This window comes from Megachile rotundata, chromosome 8 (genome assembly GCF_050947335.1).
Source record: "Megachile rotundata isolate GNS110a chromosome 8, iyMegRotu1, whole genome shotgun sequence".
In the NCBI taxonomy this organism is placed as follows: Eukaryota; Metazoa; Arthropoda; class Insecta; order Hymenoptera; family Megachilidae; genus Megachile; species Megachile rotundata.
In genome coordinates this window covers 18,280,866-18,304,647 of record NC_134990.1, presented here as the reverse complement: position 1 = coordinate 18,304,647, position 23,782 = coordinate 18,280,866, and the positions used below count along the sequence as shown (strand labels likewise).

The 23,782-nt window shown below is 32.5% G+C and overlaps 6 protein-coding genes across 16 annotated transcripts; 5 read left to right on the top strand and 1 right to left on the bottom strand.

Annotated features, from left to right (window-relative positions):
• Nucleotides 1-13: 13 nt before the first annotated feature.
• Nucleotides 14-4,664, top strand: LOC100877148 (uncharacterized). 6 transcript variants are annotated; one of them, XM_012297080.2, is made up of 10 exons: nucleotides 28-504; nucleotides 997-1,062; nucleotides 1,890-2,057; nucleotides 2,128-2,290; nucleotides 2,550-2,621; nucleotides 2,737-2,856; nucleotides 3,137-3,241; nucleotides 3,713-4,015; nucleotides 4,088-4,183; nucleotides 4,261-4,664. In XM_012297080.2, exons 1-10 carry the CDS (start codon nucleotides 425-427, stop codon nucleotides 4,369-4,371), a joined length of 1,284 nt encoding a protein of 427 aa, XP_012152470.1. In that variant the 5' UTR covers nucleotides 28-424; the 3' UTR covers nucleotides 4,372-4,664. The 6 variants fall into 6 exon arrangements, with proteins under 6 accessions (XP_076391261.1, XP_012152474.1, XP_012152473.1 ...); XM_076535146.1 differs by lacking the exon at nucleotides 2,550-2,621 and having other exon boundaries at nucleotides 14-504; XM_012297083.2 differs by lacking the exon at nucleotides 1,890-2,057 and having other exon boundaries at nucleotides 20-504.
• On the top strand, nucleotides 4,609-8,673 carry OSCP1 (Organic solute carrier partner 1). Of its 4 annotated transcripts, none has more exons than XM_012297078.2 (4): nucleotides 4,609-4,786; nucleotides 7,513-7,832; nucleotides 7,891-8,168; nucleotides 8,226-8,673. In XM_012297078.2, exons 1-4 carry the CDS (start codon nucleotides 4,609-4,611, stop codon nucleotides 8,599-8,601), a joined length of 1,152 nt encoding a protein of 383 aa, XP_012152468.1. In that variant the 3' UTR covers nucleotides 8,602-8,673. The 4 variants fall into 4 exon arrangements, with proteins under 4 accessions (XP_012152468.1, XP_012152469.1, XP_076391263.1 ...); XM_012297079.2 differs by having other exon boundaries at nucleotides 4,644-6,571; XM_076535148.1 differs by having other exon boundaries at nucleotides 4,644-7,382.
• Nucleotides 8,674-9,028: 355 nt separating this feature from the next.
• Nucleotides 9,029-10,657, bottom strand: LOC100880923 (enoyl-[acyl-carrier-protein] reductase, mitochondrial). The gene is made up of 5 exons (XM_003708248.3): nucleotides 10,298-10,657; nucleotides 9,976-10,212; nucleotides 9,674-9,895; nucleotides 9,384-9,614; nucleotides 9,029-9,301 (listed from the first exon to the last, which is right to left on the bottom strand). Exons 1-5 carry the CDS (start codon nucleotides 10,487-10,489, stop codon nucleotides 9,071-9,073), a joined length of 1,113 nt encoding a protein of 370 aa, XP_003708296.1. The 5' UTR covers nucleotides 10,490-10,657; the 3' UTR covers nucleotides 9,029-9,070.
• A 110-nt stretch (nucleotides 10,658-10,767) lies between these two features.
• Nucleotides 10,768-15,194, top strand: LOC100879394 (solute carrier family 12 member 9). 2 transcript variants are annotated; one of them, XM_012297090.2, is made up of 11 exons: nucleotides 10,771-10,922; nucleotides 11,179-11,205; nucleotides 11,292-11,458; nucleotides 11,576-11,710; nucleotides 11,837-12,174; nucleotides 12,251-12,464; nucleotides 12,553-12,822; nucleotides 12,892-13,099; nucleotides 13,188-13,976; nucleotides 14,052-14,483; nucleotides 14,565-15,194. In XM_012297090.2, the coding sequence occupies exons 3-11, from the start codon at nucleotides 11,428-11,430 to the stop codon at nucleotides 14,761-14,763; spliced, it is 2,616 nt and encodes an 871-aa protein (XP_012152480.1). In that variant the 5' UTR covers nucleotides 10,771-10,922; nucleotides 11,179-11,205; nucleotides 11,292-11,427; the 3' UTR covers nucleotides 14,764-15,194. The 2 variants fall into 2 exon arrangements, with proteins under 2 accessions (XP_012152479.1, XP_012152480.1); XM_012297089.2 differs by having other exon boundaries at nucleotides 10,768-10,922; nucleotides 11,179-11,458.
• A 657-nt stretch (nucleotides 15,195-15,851) lies between these two features.
• LOC105662583 (uncharacterized) lies at nucleotides 15,852-16,787 on the top strand. Its single transcript, XM_012286192.2, has one exon. The coding sequence runs from the start codon at nucleotides 15,852-15,854 to the stop codon at nucleotides 16,785-16,787; it is 936 nt and encodes a 311-aa protein (XP_012141582.1).
• A 4,619-nt stretch (nucleotides 16,788-21,406) lies between these two features.
• On the top strand, nucleotides 21,407-23,379 carry LOC100881037 (abscission/NoCut checkpoint regulator). Of its 2 annotated transcripts, none has more exons than XM_012297093.2 (6): nucleotides 21,407-21,676; nucleotides 21,853-22,052; nucleotides 22,152-22,380; nucleotides 22,443-22,598; nucleotides 22,674-22,814; nucleotides 22,878-23,379. In XM_012297093.2, the coding sequence occupies exons 1-6, from the start codon at nucleotides 21,629-21,631 to the stop codon at nucleotides 23,064-23,066; spliced, it is 963 nt and encodes a 320-aa protein (XP_012152483.1). In that variant the 5' UTR covers nucleotides 21,407-21,628; the 3' UTR covers nucleotides 23,067-23,379. The 2 variants fall into 2 exon arrangements, with proteins under 2 accessions (XP_012152483.1, XP_012152484.1); XM_012297094.2 differs by having other exon boundaries at nucleotides 21,414-21,676; nucleotides 21,920-22,052.
• The last annotated feature ends 403 nt before the right edge of the window (nucleotides 23,380-23,782 follow it).

Genomic DNA, 23,782 nt, shown 5'->3' with positions numbered 1-23,782 from the left:
AAGAAGGACATATTCACCGCATATCTCCGTTTTTTCGAACCACTGTTGTCTTTACTTTTTCTCACAGAAATTCACAAACCATTTAGAACATAATAAAAATTATATATACATATATATGTATACACATGATTCAAAAAATTGTACTGAGTTACATATCTATATTGCACTAGCGACATGATACATATACGTATACTTAGCCCATTCAATGAAGTATATATGCATTTTGTGAAAGTTACGCATTGTATTTTTCAACTAGTCAACAGCAGCAAGCCATGATGGCGACAAGTTTTGATTGCAGTTTCGATTTACGTTTGAGAAATTTATCGTGATGATCTTAATTATACTTTTCTTCTAGTTGTTTCTAATATCCGCGGGATTTCTTGTTATTTTATTTCAATTAATTTTACAAATCGTAAATTTCATTATGGTAAAATTAACGGAAGAAATGGTCGTGGCTCGAACACGAATGTCTGACTTCTCTGCTGTGAAGAAACTTAATTGTTGGTATGTACTAATCGAAATGTTATACTTTTCAAACGAATTGTTATTTGTTCTTTTACTATTAAATAATTGTTATGAGTTGTAGAATTAAAATGACAAGTTCAGCGTACCGTGTATCATTTATAGTAGTTGTAATGTATACGATTTACAGTTTTTTACACGTTTTTTTTGTTCAAAAATATATTGTTGTAATGATTAATTCATCTTTACGTTCTATCATTTTATTTGATTTATAATGAACTGAAAAATTTATTCATCCACAAATCTTGTAATACGTTAAGATAGAATAATTTATATACAGGTTAACGATGTCTTATTTTTATATAAATCAATTTAATTGTCTTACACTGATCTGAAATTCGATTCGAGATAGATCGTTTTAAAAGTTGAATCAGAAATATTACAAATTATCTTATTTTTTCTTTATAAAATGATTTTCAATTTTTTAAATTTTTTGATACATCGTATATTTATATTTACGTATTATTAATCTAGGGGTACAGAATTGACTGATGTAAGCATTTTAAGGAAAATGAAAAATGTGGAGGTATTGTCATTAAGGTAAGAAATTGAAGTATTCACTTTTATATTATAAGGAAATTATCTTCTAATATAATATCTATTTGATTCATATATATATATATATATATATATATGTATGTATATATATCATTTAGAAAAGATTTAATAATAATTAACACATTGATTGTATTACAGCAATGAGCTCAGTCATTTAAAACTTTTAATACTGCACTCCTACTATGGACATGTTTATATAAAACTCAAGATCATAGGTACAACCCACAACTTCAGAAGTTGTTCTACCTACGTATATTCTGAATTCATTGTAATATATTTCAATGCTATTAAAGAAAACTCCAATTGATCGTATAAATCTAGAATTTTAAAAAAGATATTTAAGATTAATATTAACTATGAAAACTGCAAATATTGAAAATAATATGAGATTTTCATCTGTGAGTTTGATATTTAATAGCAATTTTTTTTTTGTTTTATGTTTACATTTTATTTTATAGTAATAAAGTCCCACTTTAGTAAGATTCAGTAAAGAAGGTGGCAGAATGTAAATTTTTACTTTACAATTTTGTAGTAAAAGTACATACATGTAAATGATTTATATTTATTATGCGATTATATTTATAATAAAGGATTTAATTTTCTTAATTGTATTAATATGATAACATATATTCAGAATATGTAAACTGACATAAGATTTAGTTCATAAGCGATGTAAAAAATGTAATTAAAATAATTATGTACATATATGTACATGTACATAAGCGGTACTGTGAAAACATTTAAACTCTAGGATATAACATTAATGTACATCTATAAGTTTTTATTTATTTACTTTTATTTATTTTCAGTGTAAATAATATCAATACTCTTGCTGATTTTCAATACTGTTTAAGTCTTCAAGATTTGTTTGTAAGAAAGAATAATATTAAAGATTTGAACGAAGTTTGTTACCTTCAAGGATTACCTAATTTACGAAATCTATGGCTTGGTGAAAATCCTTGCGCCGAAAAAGAAGGGTATATTTAATTGTATTGGATTAGTTAATAATTATTGAACTGGTATTATGATCTATGAATTTGTTTTTAGGTATCGAATGGCTGTTTTGAGAGCTTTACCAAACTTGCAGAAACTCGATGACAAAGTCGTGTCACCCGAAGAAGTGCAAACTGCATTAGCAAGAGGGCGAATTTTAGTTCATCCTCTTGATATGGATGCATCCCCTCCTCAGTCGGATACAGTTAGTCCAGAAGTAAGATTTCGTCCATAAAATTTTTATAGAAATCATTATTTCTTACTTCGGCGTGAAATATTTACGTTACAATTTTTATTTTGTTTCATCGATAACATGTACTAGATATTGTTAATCGAAGTAGGTACTAAACTTAACTTTCGTAATATATAATAAACTATAATTTTACTTAATTCAATAACAAATTTGTAACGAAGCATTTTACTAATGCTTTTTTTAATAAGTAATTCTAACATTTCAATAACATTTATATAATTAGGATATTGCTACTGAATATATAGAAGAAACTGAAGTGATAAGACATCGAAGATACAGTTCCTCGAGTGATCAGGTAACGTAAAGTTTACATTCTTTTAATTTACTTAACAAAAATTTTATTTGTAATAATTAAAATTTTCGTATGTAACTTGTGTTAGAAAAATGCAACATTTTATATTTGTTCACAGAGAAGTTTCGAAGAAACGCAGCATGCTCAAGAAGAATATCATGATCCGGATCACAGAAATGCAAATTATAATACTTCGCCGTCCCATCATTATTCACAAAATAATCAGTATACGTATGAAGTAAGTCAATTAATTGTATGTTCACTTTGCACGAGAACAGGTTATTGCTAGTAGGCTTTTACCTGTAAAAAATAATCGGATTATCCTATTCTTAATGAATTGCCAATGAATCATGATTATCGTATTTTTAATGAATTACTTTTATTTACTTGCTAAATTTAGAAGCGTAATCGAGTTTTTTCTCTTAGTAATGTTGGTAATTGAAATAATAAAATTAATATTTAACGATTAAGTAAAATTATATTGTTTGCAACTCTTACCTACCATCGTATACTGACAGCTACAGAATGGACAGTCAAAGAATGAAAGCAAAGACGATACTGCACGTACAGAGACACGCAGCGTCAATGAAAGTGTGGCCACTAACACTATTGAAATAATCAAGGTACATTTTAGAATGCACAAACGTTTGTGCCATATAGTAGTTTATTAGAGCTACTTTGATAGTCTTTATGTTCTTTAGTTTTAGTTTTATAGTACGTACAATTGCTCGATTAGTGGCATATAATTTTAAACATCGAATAGATAAGAAACAAAAGGTAAAAAAAAAAATTGTAAATCCGTTAAGTGCGTGAGATAGATTTCTGGCAATATTTATACGTTAAGTTGTAAAAATATTTTCTATACAAAATCGTATACAAAAAATTTGCCCTCTCGATAATTTTTTTCATATTTTAATTATGAAAATAATTATCCTATGCAAGTAAAACAGATCGATGAAAATAAATTAAATTAATTTCGTTATATGTATTAACATAGATTTCCAAGAAATTAAACAGAATTTGTTTACTGTTATTTTATATATATATATATACGAGTTAATAAGGATGCTTTGTTATGTTGAAATAATTTTTAGGAATACGATGACCGACCAGCAGTTTCTAGGCACAATGGGGATTACGATGAAAGACGAAATTACGTGGAATATGGTAATAACGATACACCTCAACGTTCTTATCCACCAACATCTCCTCGAATGCAGTACTCGGTTAATGAATCCGTGGACGACAGACGCGCAGAAAGGAACCATTATGATTATGATAACAGATTGAAACCAGAATACGAGGAACATCATGATCAAAGAATAAAATCGGACTATGAGGAACATCAACTACCATCTCAACCTAGACGAATGACTGTTCATCATAATGTTGAACGGGTTCGTGATTGTCATTGATCTTTAACCTATTCGAATGATACAAAAAGAAGTATAATCAATTTCTCGATACAGCAGGAAGATTCGACTCAAGTGCCTGGTTGGGTAAGACATTCTGACAAGGACAAATGTAGATCTCAGTTTCATTATCATAGAAGACCTGTTACGAGAGTATGTTTCAGAATTATTTTATGTAATGCTAGAGGTAGAAAAGTAAACGTTACACTTATCGAATATTTTTATTTTAGAACTCAAACATATTATCAGCTGTATTATGCTTGGTTAAAGAACTTGACTATCCAAGTTTAGAAGTGGTAGAAATGGCTGTTAGGAATCGAATGGACGAATTAGAGGAATGATGTTTCTGACACCGTTCCCAAAACACCCAGGGAACGGTCGCCTTTCATCGCGTAGGCAGCATTTCTTCGATTCCAAGTCCAGATTTTTCGGATTCTGTCGATAATACGATCATCTCTTGCCAGTGTATCGACGACGCAAATTTAAATCTCGACCATCATTCGTATAATCGACACTCGATCGACGATAACGTCGATAAGCGTCAAATTCGTCATAACGGATGCGCTGAAAGTCGTTTGATGCGAAGTCCAAAAAATGTATCCATCAATACAACGTCAAGGTGTTTCGGCAATAATCAGTACATGTATAAACTCAGAGACTCTGTGCCAGACAATTTGATGTCGGTAGTTAACAATTGCGAAGAGAAGAAGGCCAATGATGTTAGAAGGGTGGCAAGTAGTGACAGTATTCCGCGAGGTAATTACACTGGATTAACTTTGAGTCCGGGATGCAGAGTTTTAAGTCAGGATTGCGTAAGGAGATCAAAAAGCCCTGATATTAGGAACACGGTTGTCCCGCTTCGTTACATTCAATCGGCAAAAGGGACTTGGACATACAATTTGTAAATTGAAATATAAATTGCATTAATATTATATTGAAACAGAAAGATTCTTTATGAAATACGTTTCGAGAAATTCCTAAATATTGTTAAGGTAATCATTGCGCAAGATAAAAGAAATGGTATAATTTTGTCCAACATCTGGAGAGAAAGCGGATACGCATACGTGTTGTAGATGAAAAGAAAAAAAATTGTAGATTTTTAATCTTTTTACCAATTTCTTGAATTTATATGATTTTAAAGGAAGTTAATTTCCTTTGATTCATTTGTGAATACACTGTGATACTAAACGATTGTTCGTTGTTAAATTCCATATTCTTAAAAATTTTTTGTGATAATTACCTCGAGTTCTATAGTTAGAGTTGATTCTATTATAATCTGATTCTTCGGAGTATCTTCTGTTTCAACTTTTTCGTCGACGAAAATAATATTTGAACAAGTCCCTTTACATACAACAATAGATAGGATACAGTATATGAGCATCTTCAAAATGGCAACAGGTTTATACATTTTAAATAAATGATATGAAAATCAAAGGTAATGAATTTTAAGTTTTTTGATATAATATACAGTTTTTATTTATTCGTTTTGGTACATGTAACGAATTTCATTTGAAATGCTTTTTATAATTATTTAACGTTTAATTTATTTTTCGAAAACTCTCTAGAAATTACAGTGTAAGGTATTTAGCTAATATTTTGTATATAAAGCATACAATCAAAGGCAAGCTAATCAGTTTATTATTCGTGTTAAATCGACTTTTTTTTTTTTTTTTTTTTTTTTTTTTAAATTATAAACTTTTAGTTAAGTAAAGTATTCTGCTTATGTTAAATGCTGCAAACACGTAACGTTTACAATGTGCAATAATTTATGGAATAAAATGTTACGTAAATGTATACAGGGTACTTGACAATTTTTGCGACAGTGTGTTTCATATAGTTATTAGACTGTTTGAATATCATTAAATATTGTAATTGTTTTCTTTTAAACAAGCACAGTTCGAAACATTTATATTTACTTAAGATTTATAAATCTGTATAAAAATTTTATTTACCGCTACTTATTATTAATTTCATTAATGCTTAAATTCCATTTATACGCGCATTAATGGGGTATGAAATTCAGTGATATTTTCGTTACGGTTCGTTAGGTTCTCAATAAAATTGTACTTAAAATAGTATTACAAATCTACTATACAAAATATTTGGAGAACAAGTCTGTGCAGTAATATGTACTATAGATTAATATTAGACTGATAAAAATGTATGTCATATTTTTTGGAAAGAAATCGTCGTATGTTATAAATATGTAGGTAAGTAGAGAGAAACAATTGAAGTGACAAGGCTACTAAATTCTTTCTACGATATAAACTGTTCCATATAACTAAACCAATTTTGACCTTAGATTTAAGATATTTTATAAAAAAAAAAACGCGGAATGCAATATCTTTTGTTATCTGTAACCGTCCACTTGTATTATTTTATACCGATTGACGTTATTGTTATTTAATATTGTTACAAGAACAAATATTATTCTCGATTACTTAGTAGCTATTTAGTACATAATGCAAATATTAAGCGTTCTTTGTTTTTTGTCCGATTTCGAAGAATGTTTCCGAATGAACGATGGAATACAAATAGAAGGTGCATATGAATTAATATTGTGAAAATTTGAAATTGATACTGCAGAGTTAAAAACTGTTACTTACGAAAAGTTAATTTATAAATACTATGTTTGTTGACGATTAACCATTAAATTGTTAATTATCATCGAATGATTTTTTTCTATAATTATACAATTATAATAACTTATTATAGTTACATTAAGGTGTTTTGAAAAATAAATTAATTATGAAAACTACTAGAACTGGATCGTTGTGTTGAAGGAAATGTTTGCCTGTACCTTATTACTTATAAAGAAAACTTTTTCTATCGCATACTTTTACAGAATTTTAGTCGCGTTATTGGAATAAATTTACATACTATGCTCGGCTGCGTAAAGCTGTGTAAATGATTTTTCTTAATATACTGTATTAGCAAGTATACCGTAAGTAGTAAATTAATGAAGAAATTCTTTATAAGTTAAGGGACTCCATGGAAGAGAAGCACGTGTCATATCCTTGTCCACTGTTCGTTGTTTTGTGTATTTATAGTATCGTTGATACGTGGTGTAAAATTTCATCGATTAATTCACGCTGCCATCGATCGTTTTGTAATTCTACTGCATCATTTAGTTGTGTATACTTTTGTCACCAAGGCAACGATACTATTAAATCACATAATGTCTATCTCAAACCAGTAGTACTTTATACTTAAAGCGAACATTACGAATTTTTATCAGAAATGTCTCTATGTGCAACACCTATTCTTTATTTAAACATGGGTGGTGAAATGTTATATGTTTTACGACAGAGATTAAAGGCACAAAGAATTAATGTTGATAAAACTATACAAGGCTAGTTCAATGCCGTGTGAAAAAAGGAAAATTTAGCTTGTTATTAACTTTATAGTATCTTTTTTACGTTGCTGCATTATATATATATATATTTCAGTTAACATTACTAAATCTTTATTTCGTTTTTTAGTGTTGGACGATGTAACTGCTGCGTTACTCAATCCAAAAATATTGTCTTGTATATTCGAGGAGAAACCTTTGACCGGAATACCTGTTCTAAGGTCTACTTTAGAGTGTGTCGTGTTATCGTCAATTATGAAGCTCGATAAAAACAGTATGAATAAACTGTTTGATTTAATGATTATGATGGTAAAATATCAACTGACTGTAGCAACAGGTCCTATAGAAGTTATCTTGCTAACATTGAATCACACGGATGCAATGCGTGATATGGTCAGCCATCCTAATGCTCAGCAATGCGTGGGATTAATACATCAGATGGTGGTCGATGTAAGCATGTTATTAGTTAATTAAATTGCTTATTTTTAACGATCTTCGTTCCCTACAGTTTTATGGTTCTTTAACTTTTGAGGAAATTTGGAATGCCAGAAATACCTGCTTAAAAGAATTAGAACCGTATCGCGTAAGGGTATCGGTTCTTCTCAGACTTGGATTACAAAATGATGATGGTACTTTCAATATAACAAATCACAAATACGATGAAAAATATGAAGAAAATAAAGATCACCTTTCTCGCTCAAAAATATGTGATGTGGATCTGAAAACTTACTGCAATGGTTCTTTTAATCTTTTCGGTGAACGCGACACGTTATTGGGAAAGAATATGTAAGCAAATGATATTAATTGCATAGAAACATAAATATATTCGTATATATTGTATAGGTATGCAATGACGCATGACATATCGAAATTAACTTCTGAGCAAGAAAATGACAATTACTTAAAAGATTGTGGCACAAGAGCAGAACTTGGTATGTTAGCTGTTCAATTAGGTACAGAGGAAACTTCGTATAAACGACCATTTAGTTTGAATTTATTATCAAACGAAGATAATAATAATGCAAACGTAGAAAAAGAAGAAGGTAATTCCAAGGAAGACGGTGAAGATAATACAACGATCATTAAGCAGGAGAAAACGAAATTTAACGAGGATTATAAAATAAAACTTGACAATATACGTGCCGACTTTTTCGAAGATGAACCCGAGGGAATAAACCATAACATGGATTTGTTAGAACTCCTGGATAAAGCAGAATAAACTTTTCTTTTTTAATTTATTTGTAAATTACACCGCAACAATTCCGTAACAAATAAACAAAATATTCTTATACATTTTCTTTACAATTATAGGTAAATGGCTTGTACATTATAATACAATGTTTTATAATACACAAATTTATTCTTTATAAAACAAAGGAATCTATTTTATATATAAAAATTCATCGATTAATCATTGATATTTATTAAATATAATTATTTGTCTTGCAATTATTTTCATAATAATTTACGTAAATTTACTATGTATCGAATATTTGTCGTGAATTGTAATGAAAATATTAATTAATTATAATTTGAATTAATCTCTTTTAACGAAATACTTTGCATTATAAAATAGATATTCTCTAAATTGCGACGTCAATATCTTGCTGAGAAAGTTACTAAATATGTAAGTAATGCAATAGGCATTTTAAGAAGTTATTAGGTTTTTATTCCTTAGGAAAGGAAATTTAAGATTTTGTCATATCCAAAATATACTTTACCCCAATTCGACCATTCATATTAAGTGCATTTATAACAGCTTCCTGATACTGACAAAATGGAACTAATTTATGCGGTGGAGCTTTCATTTTTTTATCTCTGAATAATATTCCTAGTTGAGTAAACATATTTTCCCGCTCTTTAGAATTCATATTTGCTTTTGTCCATGCTGTCATCCAAAATCCTTTTAAGGTAATATCCTATTCACGTCACGAAACCGTTAAAAAATGTTTATTTAATCGTACTATTAAATATTGTATAAATTCGATTAAAATGCATCACCTTGAAAATAAGTGCAGAAGTAGGAACTGTTATAGGTTCTCTAGACATGCCACCATAAGTTACCATAATACCACCATGCGATAAATGACGCATGATTTCTAATGCATTTTGTCCACATATACAATTAAGAGCTAGTTTCGGTGGGGGTAACTTTTTATTTTTAAAAATTTGTGTCTTTCTTATTTCATCTTCGGTAAATACTTCGTCCGCGCCCAAATTAATTAAATAATTCTGTAAAGCGTTTAATGTTTAAGTAATTTAAAGCTTTATATATTTAATTTGGCTTATACCTTCAATTCTGTTATGTTTGGTCTATCTCTGACAACATTAACGGATTTAAAATTCCATGCTTTACATAACTGTATAACCATTTGTCCAACTGCAGAGTTTCCACCGTTCTGAATCACGGTATCCCCAGGTCCTAATGCCACAAAATCTTTAAGCATTCTATAAGCGGTACATGGATTGACATTTAACATACTAGCTTCGATAGTGCCAACATCTTTTGGAACCTGATGTTGTAAAAAGAAATCATTTTATTTAAATAATTACGGATACTATATTGACTTGACAGAAAAACTGAATTTTCCACCTTCATAAGTTCTTCCGACTTGTAATTCGCATGGGTTCTCCATGTTCCTAAATTAACACCGTTCGGGATAACTCTGTCACCAACACTTAAATCCTTCACATTAGGTCCAACAGCTATTACTTCGCCTACTCCTTCGTTACCTGGTATAGCTGGTAAGGGTGGTTTACTTGGATATTTACCTTGTATCGTATTAATATCTGCAGGATTAACAGGTGCTAACAACCATTTTACCGAAACCTTTGAAAACAAAAATTAACACAATGTTTCTAACATATTTATAAAATTATCGTGTCATCTTAATCATTACAACAAATTTGTTTACTTGATTGCTTTCTGGTTGATTGATGGTTTGTGTTGTAATATGTAAAACATCTACAGGTTCTCCGTATTCCTTATAAAACAAGGACTTTACAGAATCAGTTTTTATCGCTGTATTCATTCGACGAATTACTCGAAAATTTGTTATAATCGATCGTGATAATGGTACAACTACTTTTCTTACACAGATGACCATATTCTTGTTGGTTATATTGAAATTTATTAAAATGTTTGAGTGACAGACGATTATATACGCTTGCTTCGAACAGTCGTGGTAACAAGTAATAAATATTAAATATATACAATTAAAAATTCGTAAAAAACATAGATATAGATTATTATTTAAAGTATTACAATGTTTTACTTGACACACTGTCACGGAGAAAAAAAATATTGACCGCTTACCACTAGATAGCGCCACTTCTACTGTTTTTTTTTTTTCGAACAAATTCCATCTATTACTTCCTAATGAGAGGTGAATAGAGTTGAATGTAGTTGAATAACCTCGAAACTGTACAATTATTTGACATTTTAATAGGTGACATCATAAGTTTGTATTTTATGCGTAATAGTTTTATACATTATTATGTAAATAAAGATACAAGTACGCGAGTTATTGCAATACCCAGGTACATTGTTCATGAATATATGTAAACGTTGTTGTTTATTGTTGGTAATAATTGTATTAGAAACAATACGGAAACAATAATTAAATCAAATAAATGAATAACGTAATTCCAATTATATATATATATATATATATATATATATATATATATATATATAAATATAACAAATACATAACAAATACATATATATATATATATATATCAAATACAATTTATTATTATTAAATATTTTTCTATATTAATTATATGTTTTCAGGAATTTGTAAAAATGATGGCTTCAGAAGTAGGTTCGACAAACAATGAGCCTGTACACATTAAGATTAATAGCGAAAAAGCTCCTTTAATTCATGGAAGAAGTGTTCTTTATAGATTAAGTAATTTCTTTAGATTTGGCAGAACACAGAATACAGAAGGAGATGGATACGTCGAATTTGGTAGTTTAGGTGCAGACAATGGACGTACATTGGGAACATTTGCAGGAGTATTCAGTCCTGTTACCTTATCCATGTTCAGTGCCTTAGTTTTTATAAGAATGGGTATGAATTTAATGTGCAAACTTCAATTTCGTATATATTGCATATTTAAGCATTTATACATTGTTAATTGGTGATCTTATATTCATTTCCAATTATCATATAAATTTTGTATTACAGGATACATCGTAGGAAATGCTGGATTACTTGTAACTTTGGCACAATTTATAATCGCTTATGGAATTTTAGTATTTACCGTAGCATCTGTATGCGCTATTTCCACGAATGGAGCAGTGGAAGGAGGCGGCGCTTATTGTATCCTTTTTTTTTTTTCTATAAGGAAAAATTATCGGTTCTTTCAATGTTCAAAACATTTTGTTACTATTGGGTCTTGTAAACGGTATTATATAAAATAATTTTTCCTTATTAAATATTACATAGTTATGATCAGTCGTACACTTGGGCCAGAATTTGGTGGTTCTATCGGAACATTATTTTTTATGGCTAATATTGTATCAAGTGCACTTTGTATCTCTGGCTGTGCCGAAGGTTTAATAGAAAATTTTGGGCCATCCGGTTATTTGGCTGGAAAAAGCGCTTTAATACCGGATGGTAGATGGTGGCGATTTTTATATTGTACAGTATTAAACACTGCCAATTTAATAGTATGTTTAATAGGGGCAGCGATGTTTGCAAAAACTAGCGTTGCAATTTTGGCTGTTGTTTGTGTTTGTTTAATGAGCGTTTTTATAAGCTTTTTAGCACAGGGACATATGGAGGTAATTATTGTGAATTATTATGAAAATGCTTACGAATCGATGGTAGAATAAATAATGTACATATCGTTTATTATAGATTCCGATTCCAGATGCAAACACATTGGTCCAAAATTCAACGTTTCATGTTAATGGCACTTACACAGGATTGTTATCGTCTACTCTTATTAACAACCTTTATTCAAATTATAATTCTGATTATTCAAGCGAAGGAGCGATGACCGATTTTGCAAGTGTTTTCGGCGTATTGTTCAGCGGTGTTACCGGTATAATGGCTGGAGCCAATATGAGTGGTAAACGCTTATCGACATAAGTCGATGGAAAATAATAGTATATATAAAATAATAATAGTATTTGTATTTAGATTATTAATATTTATAGGCGAATTGAAAAATCCTGGAAGAAACATTCCACGTGGCACTTTATCAGCAGTATTATTTACATTTATATGTTACATTTTATTATCGATTCTTACCGCTGCAACTACAAGCCGATTTTTGTTGCAAAACAATTTTATGTACATGATGCCGATCAACGTTTGGCCACCGTTTGTAGCAGTTGGCATATTAACAGCAACGTTTAGCGCAGGTTTAAGTAATCTGATAGGATCGAGTAGAGTATTAGAAGCATTGGCAAAAGACAACGTGTTCGGTAAATAAGAGAAAAATCGCTTTTAAGCTAACTTAATTTGATTAAAATTAACATTTCGAATATTTCCAGGATCCGGATTGAATTTTATTACACAAGGAACATGGAAAGGAAATCCAATTGCTGCGGTTTTAACGTCATGGACTTTAGTCCAAATAATTTTACTTATAGGTTCTTTGAATACCATTGCTCAGATTAATTCTGTATTGTTCTTATTGAGTTACTTAGCTACCAATTTGGCTTGTCTTGGCCTCGAACTTGCAAGTGCACCAAACTTCAGGTATTGTTTAATTTGAATTCGCGTTATTTGAAATGTTCGATAAAATGTCGGCGATAAACTGATTGAAATGTTTTTATCTTATTTATAGACCAACTTTTAATTATTTTACATGGCACACGGCAACAATTGGACTTCTCGGTACATTGATAATGATGTTTGTTATAAATAGTATTTACGCTTCCAGTAGTATAATACTGTGCTTGATACTAATTATCGTGCTGCATTTATTTTCTCCGAGCAAAAATGCCCCTTGGGGAAGCATATCTCAAGCACTTATATTCCACCAAGTTAGAAAGTATTTATTAATGTTAGATTCTCGCAAAGATCACGTAAAATTTTGGCGACCACAAATGCTCTTGATGGTGGCTTCTCCGCGTTCGGCGTGTCCGCTTATAGATTTTGTAAATGACTTGAAAAAAGGTGGACTTTACGTAATAGGTCACGTAAAAGTCGGAGAATTTTCGGGACAGAATATTGATCCTACTATAGAAGAATATCCACATTGGTTGAGTTTAGTCGATCACATGAAGGTGAAGGCATTTGTCGAGCTAACGATTACGAAAACTGTCCGCGAAGGATTACATCATTTAATCAGAATATCTGGAATGGGAGCAATGAAACCGAATACAATTGTTCTCGGTTTTTACGACGAAGAAACACCGGTAGACTTTTTTCAGAGTTCTCAATATGCGACAGATATATTTGAAAATGTTTCAACATTACCAAACAGTAATGTGTTCCCGTTAAGACAGATAAATTCAGAAAAAAATCTTGATGCCGTACAGTATGTAGGAATGTGTTCAGATGTTTTGAAGATGAAGAAAAATTTGTGCTTATGCAGAAATTTTCATATGTTAAATAAATCGCAAATAACAAAGTGAGTACAGGCAATTAATTATCGTTGTTTTTTTTTTCTCACGTTTTGCTTTCATAAAGAAATTCTTTGTCGCAGGAATTCTTCCTTGAAATATATTGACGTATGGCCTGTGAATTTTTTCCAACCGACAGATCAGGATCCATTTGACACAACGTCTTTGTTTATGCTTCAACTTGCGTGTATCATCAATATGGTGCCCGTTTGGAAAAATTTGCATCTTAGAGTGTTTCATTGCGAGACGTCGGACAGCAACGCAAGCTTAAGTATTTCAGATTCACAAAATTCAGTTAGCGAATATTCGAACGTATCTAACGAGCATCGCATAAGAAAATTGTTAAACATGTTGAGAATATCTGCGTCTATAAAGAAAATCCCCGACTGGGGTACACAAGTACGCGGATTACAAGGTAGATCTCTTATTGAGCCAAGAGTGGAAAGTCAATACGAATCGAGCACCGAAAGCAACGATAACATATTAAGTAATATTTCGCGTGCTTATATCTTAAGGTATACGTTTGGATTTATTGATCGAATCGATAAGAAAATTTCAATATGAATTGTCGACTAACTTTTAATTGGATTTTTCAGCGTAAACCAATTAATTCGGCAACATTCTTCTCAAACCGCGACAACGTTTATTTATTTGCCTGCCCCCCCGGCATCAACTAGCTGGGATGAAAACACAGTTTATCGACAGTATCTTCAATTGTTGACAGAATTAACGGCAGATTTACCGCCTATAGTATTGGTACACGGCGTCAGTGCTGTTACGTCGACAACGTTATAACGACGCGTATATCGTTCTATACATATACAAATGTATGTATGTACACGTAAATATGTAGAATTTTACAAGAGAGAGTATTATTTAGTAATTTATGTGGCTTTAAGTTATCGCTAAATTTTTCAATTGTCGAATACTTAATTGACATTCGTATCAGAGAAATATTATAAGTATTTCATTTATTTTATGTCTCTTCTTTATTATCAAGTTTTGTAGTTTTTGTAGTTTCAATGATAATAATAATACTTTCTTATTGTAAGAAAATTTTAACCTTATAGCAACTATATAGTTTATTACTGTGATAACGAACTTAACCTATAAGAGATATCCAAAAGTAAATATTTTTTAAATATTTGATGTATATTTATCGAAGCACGTGTAAGTAAACTGTATCCTAACATCTTCTTACATTAAAATACGTATTTCTATATCAACTTTTTGTATCTGATTTAATAGTGAAATAAATCTGATAAATGTAATAAAGACGAATATAAAAGTAAATAAGAATTTTTACTATTTCTCTATATGTATACCGACACTATTTAGCGTTAAGGGGTCAAATAAAAATTGATTTTCTGAGCTTAATAAGCAATAAAATGAATAACTTATTTAACAAAAATTGCTTTGAAATGTCTAAAGAATCATACTGCGTCGTCAAAGTTGCGAAATATTACTTTTTATATTTTTATTTAACGCGTGTACGGGCATACGGTTTTTCAGTTTAGTTCGCAGTTTCGCCGCTAGATGGCGCCACAAATTTTCTCCATGTGGTGATCATCAGAGTCATCGTCGATCAAGAAGAATTTCATTTTCAAGCCATCGATAAAGAAGATTTCTATTTATATTTGACATTCAATTTTATTGTTCAATTGTATATTTTAAAAAGAAAAACGTTCGCTATTCATTCCTTAATCAAATTTAAATTCAGCAACACGCATTTCAAAATCAATATCAATAAATCAGTTATTTTTGAAGTTTTAATCTATTAACTAATTTTAAATATAGAGACGCATTCTCTATATTTTTGGTGACCCCGACGTGATATTTTAAACTGCCATAAGAAATTATAATTAAAGAGGAAAATTTTCAAAATGTATCGCACACCGGAACCGGAAAGAAGCAGACCCCAAATTGATATTGAGGAATCACCAAATCAAGCAACAAGCAATAATTTGCAGCAAAATTTTAATTCAGACGGTCAAGATTCAATAGAAGTTGCACGCGTAGTTAAATTACCTCCTTTCTGGAAGGAGAATCCAATCCTCTGGTTTAAACAAGTCGAAGCAGCATTTGCTGTGTCAAGAATTACAAATGACGATTCGAGGTTCCGCTATGTTATTCTTAATTTGGAGCAAGCAGTACTACCTATTGTATCGGATATTTTGGAATCCCCGCCGGATTTTGGAAAGTACGAGGCTTTGAAGAACAGGATTATTAGTGTTCTTGCAGAAACCAACGAGTCAAGACTACGAAAGCTTTTGCATGGTCATGATTTGGGTGATGAAAAACCTTCTGTTTTCTTACAAAAAATGAGACACCTTGCTTCAGGTCAGTGTTCAGACTCAGTATTACGTAGTCTATTTTTAGAACAAATGCCCTCAAATATTAGAACAATCTTGACAATTTCCGAAACACCAGATCTCTCAAAATTAGCGCTGCAAGCTGATAAAATTATAGAAATGACTCGTGGAAATAATATCTCATCAGTTGATCCTGTTAATTCTATTTCAAATTTAGTCGATAAAGATTCGCTTGCAAAACAAGTTGCAGAATTGAAAAGTTTGGTCGAAACTCTTTCTGTAGATGTTAACAGAAATAGAGACAGATTTAGACATCATAGCAAATATCGACATCGATCAAATTCTAGAAGACGTTATAATAATTTTAATAATTATAATTCCAATAACAATCATAATTTGCAACAAGTATGCTTCTTTCATAAGAAGTTTGGTAAATTAGCTAGAAAATGTCAACAACCTTGTAATTTTGGTCAGGAAGAGGAAAACTACACAAGCCATCGTCAGTAAAGATGGTTGGCGATGGTTCAAATGCGAAAAGCCGTCTTTTTGTCACAGATCGTACCAGCGGAACGCGATTTCTTGTGGATTCTGGTGCTGATGTTTCAGTCTTACCTAGATCAGCATGCAAAGGGCCGTTTCATCAAAATGATTACAAATTATATGCTGCAAATAATTCTATTATCAATACTTATGGCATTTTAACAAAAACAGTAGATCTTGGTCTTAGGCGAGTTTTCAAGTGGCAGTTTTGTGTTGCTGATGTTCAACGTCCAATTCTTGGTGCAGATTTCTTAAGGCATTTCGGACTTCTTATTGATCTTAAGCATCGATGTTTGCGTGATGGTTTGACACAGCTAACATCACCAGGTATTCCAACAGAAACTGCAGCAAATCTCTCTTCGGTCGAAAAAGATAACCCATTTGCTCAAATTCTTTCACAATATCCAGAAGTTACTAGACCAAGACGTATAAGTGTTAATTCAGCTCATCAGGTTCGACATCATATAATTACACGAGGTCCTCCAACTGTCGAACGTCCGCGACGTCTTCCACCTGACAAATTTAAGGTAGCCAAAGCTGAGTTTGACGCAATGATTGAACAAGGAATTTGTCGTCCATCTAGCAGCCAATGGGCAAGTCCTTTACATATGGTCCCGAAAAAAACAGGCGATTGGAGACCTTGTGGTGATTATCGTAGGCTGAATTCAGTTACAGTTCCAGATAATTATCCTATACCACATATTCAGGACTTTGCTGCTAGCCTTTACGGAAAAAAGATATTTACGACAATTGATTTAGTTAAAGCCTATTACCAAATTCCGGTTGCTGAAGAGGATATTCCGAAGACTGCTGTTACAACGCCATTTGGTCTTTTTGAATTTGTTGTGATGCCTTTTGGTCTTAGAAATGCAGCTCAAACTTTTCAAAGATTTATGGATTTTGTTCTTCGAGGTTTAGATTTTGTTTATTGTTACTTGGATGATATACTTGTTGCGTCTAAAAGTTTTAAAGAACATGAAGAACATCTTCATATTTTATTTAAACGTCTTAAAGATTTTGGAATTACAATCAATGTTGCAAAAAGTGTTTTTGGAAAGACAGAAGTCACTTATCTAGGCTATAAAGTTAACACTTCTGGAATTACACCTTTACCTGACAGAGTAAAGGCTATTCAAGATTATCCGAGACCTTCAACGGTTGCAGAGTTACGTCGTTTTCTTGGAGTTATTAATTTTTACCGTCGTTTTGTTAAGGATGCAGCACATGTTCAAGCTCCTCTTTGTTCTTATTTAGTAAATAGCAAAAAAGGTGACAAAACTGCTATTCAATGGACTGCTGAAGCTGAACATGCTTTTGAGCAATGCAAAAGCAGTTTGGCATCAGCAACATTATTGGTTCATCCTCGTCCTAATGCATCGCTAAAATTACGCACTGATGCCTCTGATATTGCAATTGGAGCTGTTCTTGAACAATTTGATGATGGTCATTGGCAACCTCTTGGGTTCTTTTCTCGAAAACTGCACGGGTCGGAACTTAGATACAGCGCTTATGACCGTGAATTATTGGCAATATATGATGCTATAAGGCACTTTCGACATTTTCTTGAAGGTCGTCATTTCAAGATTCTCACTGATCATAAACCACTTATTTATGCTTTCAACAAACGTTCTGATAAAGCATCTCCTCGACAACAACGTCAACTTGATTTTGTGGCACAATTTTCTACAAATATTGAACATGTGTCAGGTAGCAGCAATATTGTGGCAGATGCCTTTTCTCGTTTGGAGGAAATTAACTTACCGGTTATCGTTGATACTCAAGAATTAGCTGAAAGACAGCAGGAAGATCCTGAATTGCAGCAACTTCTTCAGTCTTCTACGTCACTTCAACTTCGACAATTGCGTATTGATAATTCTGACACAACTATTTTCTGTGACATTTCAACAGGAATTGCTAGACCTTATGTTCCTGTTTCTCTTCGTTCAAGAATTTTCAATATGGTTCATAATTTATCTCATCCTGGTGCTAAAGCAACTTGCCAGCTAATTGGAAAAAAGTTTGTTTGGTCACATATGAAGAAAGATATCACTAATCGTGTTAAGACTTGTTTATCATGTCAACTTGCTAAAGTCAATCGACATACGAAGCGTCAACCTACAGTCATTCCTGTTCCTGATGAAAGATTTTATCATGTGCATTTAGATTTGGTTGGTCCTCTTCCTCCATCTCAAGGTTTTCAATATATTTTGACTATGATTGATAGATATTCTCGTTGGCCTGAAGCTATACCTTTAAAAGAAGCAACAGCAGATTCGGTAGCCACAGCTTTCTACCGACATTGGATTTGTCGTTTTGGTAGTCCTGGTATTGTTACAACAGATCAAGGCAATCAATTTGAATCAGCATTTTTCAAGGCTTTAACCAATTTAACTGGATGTAAGAAGACGAGATCTACTGCTTATCATCCTCAAACGAATGGAATTCTGGAACGTTGGCATCGATCTTTAAAAACTTCGATCATGTGTCATGGAACTAATAATTGGATTGATGTTTTACCTACAGTTCTTCTTGGCCTTCGAACTGCTTATAAGGAAGATCTTAAAGCTTCAGCAGCAGAGCTTGTTTACGGAACAACACTTAGAATTCCTGGAGAATTTCTTTATACAGATTTAGATGCACCTCCATCACAAGTTTTTCTTGAGAGATTCAGAGAGCACATGCAAAAGTTGCGACCTTGTCCAGCTTCGCATCACACTAAATCTCGAATATTCGTTCATCAAGATTTGCAAAACTGTTCGCACGTTTTTGTTCGAGATGATTCTGTCCGACGTCCGTTAGAGCCACCTTACCGAGGTCCATTTCCGGTGACGGCTCGATCGGTCGACAATAATTATTTTTCAGTCGATATTGAAGGTCGCGTTGTTAATGTTTCTGTTGATAGATTGAAGCCTGCATTCTTAATTTCTAATCACAACGATTCTAAGTTTATTTCCTCAGATTCTGCAACAGGCTTGTTTCAACACTCTGAGCAGAGTCACCCACCCACTTCAGAACCCACACCCATTCCAGGATCAGTTCAACCTCAAGGTTCATTTCAATTACGGACTTATCCTCCAGCGAAGAAGAAGCGTGTCAGTTTCGTGACGACCTCGTCACTCGGGGGGGAGTATTGTGGTGATCATCAGAGTCATCGTCGATCAAGAAGAATTTCATTTTCAAGCCATCGATAAAGAAGATTTCTATTTATATTTGACATTCAATTTTATTGTTCAATTGTATATTTTAAAAAGAAAAACGTTCGCTATTCATTCCTTAATCAAATTTAAATTCAGCAACACGCATTTCAAAATCAATATCAATAAATCAGTTATTTTTGAAGTTTTAATCTATTAACTAATTTTAAATATAGAGACGCATTCTCTATATCCATGAAATGACATTTTTTTTATTTTCTTTATTATAGCTTTCTGTAAATTTTTATTCCTTTATTTTGCTTCTAATGCGATCACAGAACACTTTCCAAGCCTCAGAAGTACTCAAAGTTCGCTAATTTTAGAGAAAATCGAATTTTTATGTTTTTGTAGTTCCAACTTTCACCGCTAGATGGACGCCAATTTTTTAGTCCATGTTTTGGACTATTTTTCTATTTTTTTTTCTAGCGCTTCTAGAGAGTTCTTGTGGCATTATATAGGTTTCAGAGAGGTCACAGAACAATTTCTGACCCTCAGAAATATTCAAAGTTCGCTAATTTTCGAGAAAATCGCATTTTTCTATTTTTGTAGTTCCAACTTTCACCGCTAGATGGACGCCAATTTTTTAGTCCATGTTTTGGACTATTTTCCTATTTTCTTTTCTAGCGGTCTGAGGAGGTTCTTGTGGCATTATGTAGATTCTAGAGAGGTCACAGAACAATTTCTGACCTTCAGAAATAGGTAAAATTGCCTAATTCCGGAGAAAAACGGAATTTTAGTTTTTCGTAGGTCCCCTGCTCGCCGCTAGATGGCGCCACCTGTACCGTTTTCGACCAAATTCGACAAAAATTGATCTCCTGGCTTTATTAGGCATCAAAATGGATCAAACCCTAATAGAAATATGTTTCTAAATGCCTCAGGGACCATACTGCGTCGTCAAAGTGCCGAAATATTGCACTTTGCACGCGCAGTAGAATTGACATAGGCGGCTCATGTACGTATTGCAAGGCTGCAACAAAATAATTAATTACTCATTACCCGAACATTATTTATGAACTTTTATGATCGAACCATGTAAATAATGCATTGCTGAACATTCTTTAATCATAAAAGTTCATAGACTGTGCTCAGAAAGTGAGTAATTAACGATTTTGCATACTCATTATCGTGTGTATATTCCTTTTGCGCGCCGCCCGCGCATGCCGCGGAGGAATAATTACCGAAAAACCATATCCGTGTAGACTTTAATGCAAAATTGAATTTGCTCGCGCTTATGTACTTGACTTTTCAACTTTTTTGTCCACGTTTTTCTCTTGCACCATTCAACCAATTGAACCGGATGACACGGTTGACTATTTTTGCTTTAGCGTGAAATTTACTCGCTCGCTCAACATTGTTAGGTTAGGCGCGGAGCGCCTCAATCAAACAACCTACTTAGTTCGTAATACAAATCAGTTTTATCTGAAGTTGGCCAACTAAGCGTATTAGTTTTATATACATACATACATATATGTGTGTGTGTGTGTGTGTGTACGCATGCAGATAGAATAATTTGGTCGTGTATATTTACGTCAGAGTGTCGAAGCAGAGAATATGTTAACCAATTTTATACCGCATTTGTGATATTTTTAACGTAATTCAAAGAGTAAATTAAATATGTCGTGTAATATTTGTCAAACAAAATTCTCATTTTTTACTAAAGAAGTAAGCGATATTTTGTCATGTTACTATAGTTGGTCGTTTAGGTTATGTCATTTTATTATCATCTGAAAAACACTATGCACAACTTTGAAATTGATAGTCGAATCATAAACTGTACCGGAACATTTATCTCGTCTTTCTATTTTTCTAATTTTTTAATTTCTTTTTATGCCATTTAGGTTGCTTGTCCAAGTTGTGGTTTTTCGTATTGCAATAAGTGCCTCAAATATAAATGTAATATTCCAGATAGAGGAGTGAAAAAGGTTTGCGGACGTTGTTTCAGTAAATATAATTTGACAAAAAACTCAAACTCCGATAAAAATATGGACACGTCGGACGAACACGAAGAATTTCTGGCTCCCGTGGATATTACAAAAAAGTAACGAGTTTCTTATAAGTTTGATAATATACGATCGTTCAGTGCAACGTATGCGATAAAAAGCTGAATAAACGGTAATTTATTTAATACGTTTATCAGACTAGATTCTTTGGAAAATCCGGCAAAGCCTCCTATCGTAATGTATAAACACACGAATCATTGGGACAAGTTCAAGAAAGGTTTAGAGCCTGCCGATCAAGAAATAGTGGATAGATTGCGTAAATTGAAAGAAGAAGACAAGTCGACCGCTTTAAGCGTGGACGAAATAAAGAGGAGATTAGCTTTGTTAAAGGACGAAGATCCAGACGCTGGTAGTCAGAAAACGAACGTATGTAAAGAGTAATCTAGTCGTTTATCGTATTTTTTAAACGATATTTTCGTTCGGTATAGATAAATCAAGTGGATACTAGAACGGATCAACAGAAAGCGGACGACTTGATACAGGAATATCTGGAACAATTAGAATTGTCTTCGAGTAGCGATTCCATTTCCGAAATGCAAGCGAGATTAAGATCGCTGCAGGGTATCGCTGATAAACCCCATATGGTGCGTAATTAACATGCAGTCAGTAAAATACTGGGTATACTAGGTTGTTAGACGAATAGATTAATATTTTTCTAGCATTCCAACAAAAACCTAGACGACGACGATGACGAAGAAAGGCACGTATCAAAAAAATTAATCGCGAAGGCTTTAGCCGAAGCAGAATTAGAGAAGAGGTACGAAGAGGATGTAGACGAGTTAGAAGAAATGGAAGTGGAGGTATGCGATATAGATGCGTTTTAAAATCCTTACGTAATCCTCATTGTAATCTAACGAATGCAGGAAGCAAAATGTATGGACGACGAAGATGAGAAACCTTCTTGCGTGATGTGCGAACAAACGGAAAATCTGGAACGATGTTTCGGCTGTCATGGTGATCTTTATTGTCCGGTTTGTTACGAGGATAATCACGACGATTTTGAAATGCGGAAGCATAAAAGAGAGCCAGCTACAAAGTCAAATGTTCATTGAATAGAATCGATAGAAATTGGAAGAAACCGCTTATGATCGCATTTTATCGATGAGACCACATTCTGCTTACGAATAGTATTATAATTTGCGATTTTGATGTTACACGGTCACACTGATTCATTGGAAAAGAAAGAATCGAAAGTAATATAGAGACATAACGAACGACACACGGTTGTAAGATTAAAGTTGAAATTGTGATGTACTCTGATGTAGAAATTATTCTCTGCTTTATGTAACGAAGGGGATAGCCTTATAAATATTATTAATTTCATGTATTTAGTAATAAATATATGTATATGTTTTTGCTAAGAAACATTCGCCAAGAAGATTTATTACGAAGAAATTTTTCGTTCGAATTCGAAATACTCGAGCGTATCGTGTATCACTTTGCACAGAATGCACCGTAAAAGAAGTAACTTTCAGAGAATCGTTTCTAGATATACATTCAGGCTATTATAACGTTGGTTCGAACGGCACGTCTTAACTTAACGATTACTTAACGGCACATCGTAGATGTCAGCAAAGACAACTACCGACAAGTATTTCTCCCTGGCGGTAGGTGATCGGCGTCGCGACGCAAAAACCTCGGTCGAAGCGGGTCTGCTGCTATTTTTAGGTGACTCGTACGCATTCGCTGTGCCAAGTTTTCGACGACGACGTTCGTTTCGGTTACCAACGAACAAACTATTTGTCTTATTTCACGGCAGTTTTTTAAA

Excerpts from the sequence above, each read along its gene's own strand:
- LOC100877148 (XM_012297080.2), top strand. The coding sequence starts at position 425 with ATGGTAAAATTAACGGAAGAAATGGTCGTGGCTCGAACACGAATGTCT. Across the intron at positions 2,058-2,127 it reads CCTTGCGCCGAAAAAGAAGG|GTATCGAATGGCTGTTTTGA; the intron begins GTATATTTAATT and ends ATTTGTTTTTAG. Across the intron at positions 2,857-3,136 it reads ATAATCAGTATACGTATGAA|CTACAGAATGGACAGTCAAA; the intron begins GTAAGTCAATTA and ends GTATACTGACAG.
- OSCP1 (XM_012297078.2), top strand. The coding sequence starts at position 4,609 with ATGCGAAGTCCAAAAAATGTATCCATCAATACAACGTCAAGGTGTTTC. Across the intron at positions 4,787-7,512 it reads TAGTGACAGTATTCCGCGAG|TGTTGGACGATGTAACTGCT; the intron begins GTAATTACACTG and ends TTCGTTTTTTAG. Across the intron at positions 7,833-7,890 it reads TACATCAGATGGTGGTCGAT|TTTTATGGTTCTTTAACTTT; the intron begins GTAAGCATGTTA and ends CGTTCCCTACAG.
- LOC100880923 (XM_003708248.3), bottom strand. The coding sequence starts at position 10,489 with ATGGTCATCTGTGTAAGAAAAGTAGTTGTACCATTATCACGATCGATT. Across the intron at positions 9,615-9,673 it reads CAAACATAACAGAATTGAAG|AATTATTTAATTAATTTGGG; the intron begins GTATAAGCCAAA and ends AACGCTTTACAG. Across the intron at positions 9,302-9,383 it reads CTTCTGCACTTATTTTCAAG|GATATTACCTTAAAAGGATT; the intron begins GTGATGCATTTT and ends TGACGTGAATAG.
- LOC100879394 (XM_012297089.2), top strand. The coding sequence starts at position 11,191 with ATGATGGCTTCAGAAGTAGGTTCGACAAACAATGAGCCTGTACACATT. Across the intron at positions 11,711-11,836 it reads GGAAGGAGGCGGCGCTTATT|TTATGATCAGTCGTACACTT; the intron begins GTATCCTTTTTT and ends AATATTACATAG. Across the intron at positions 14,484-14,564 it reads TCGCGTGCTTATATCTTAAG|CGTAAACCAATTAATTCGGC; the intron begins GTATACGTTTGG and ends TGGATTTTTCAG.
- LOC105662583 (XM_012286192.2), top strand. The coding sequence starts at position 15,852 with ATGTATCGCACACCGGAACCGGAAAGAAGCAGACCCCAAATTGATATT.
- LOC100881037 (XM_012297093.2), top strand. The coding sequence starts at position 21,629 with ATGTCGTGTAATATTTGTCAAACAAAATTCTCATTTTTTACTAAAGAA. Across the intron at positions 22,381-22,442 it reads CTGGTAGTCAGAAAACGAAC|ATAAATCAAGTGGATACTAG; the intron begins GTATGTAAAGAG and ends CGTTCGGTATAG. Across the intron at positions 22,599-22,673 it reads TCGCTGATAAACCCCATATG|CATTCCAACAAAAACCTAGA; the intron begins GTGCGTAATTAA and ends ATATTTTTCTAG.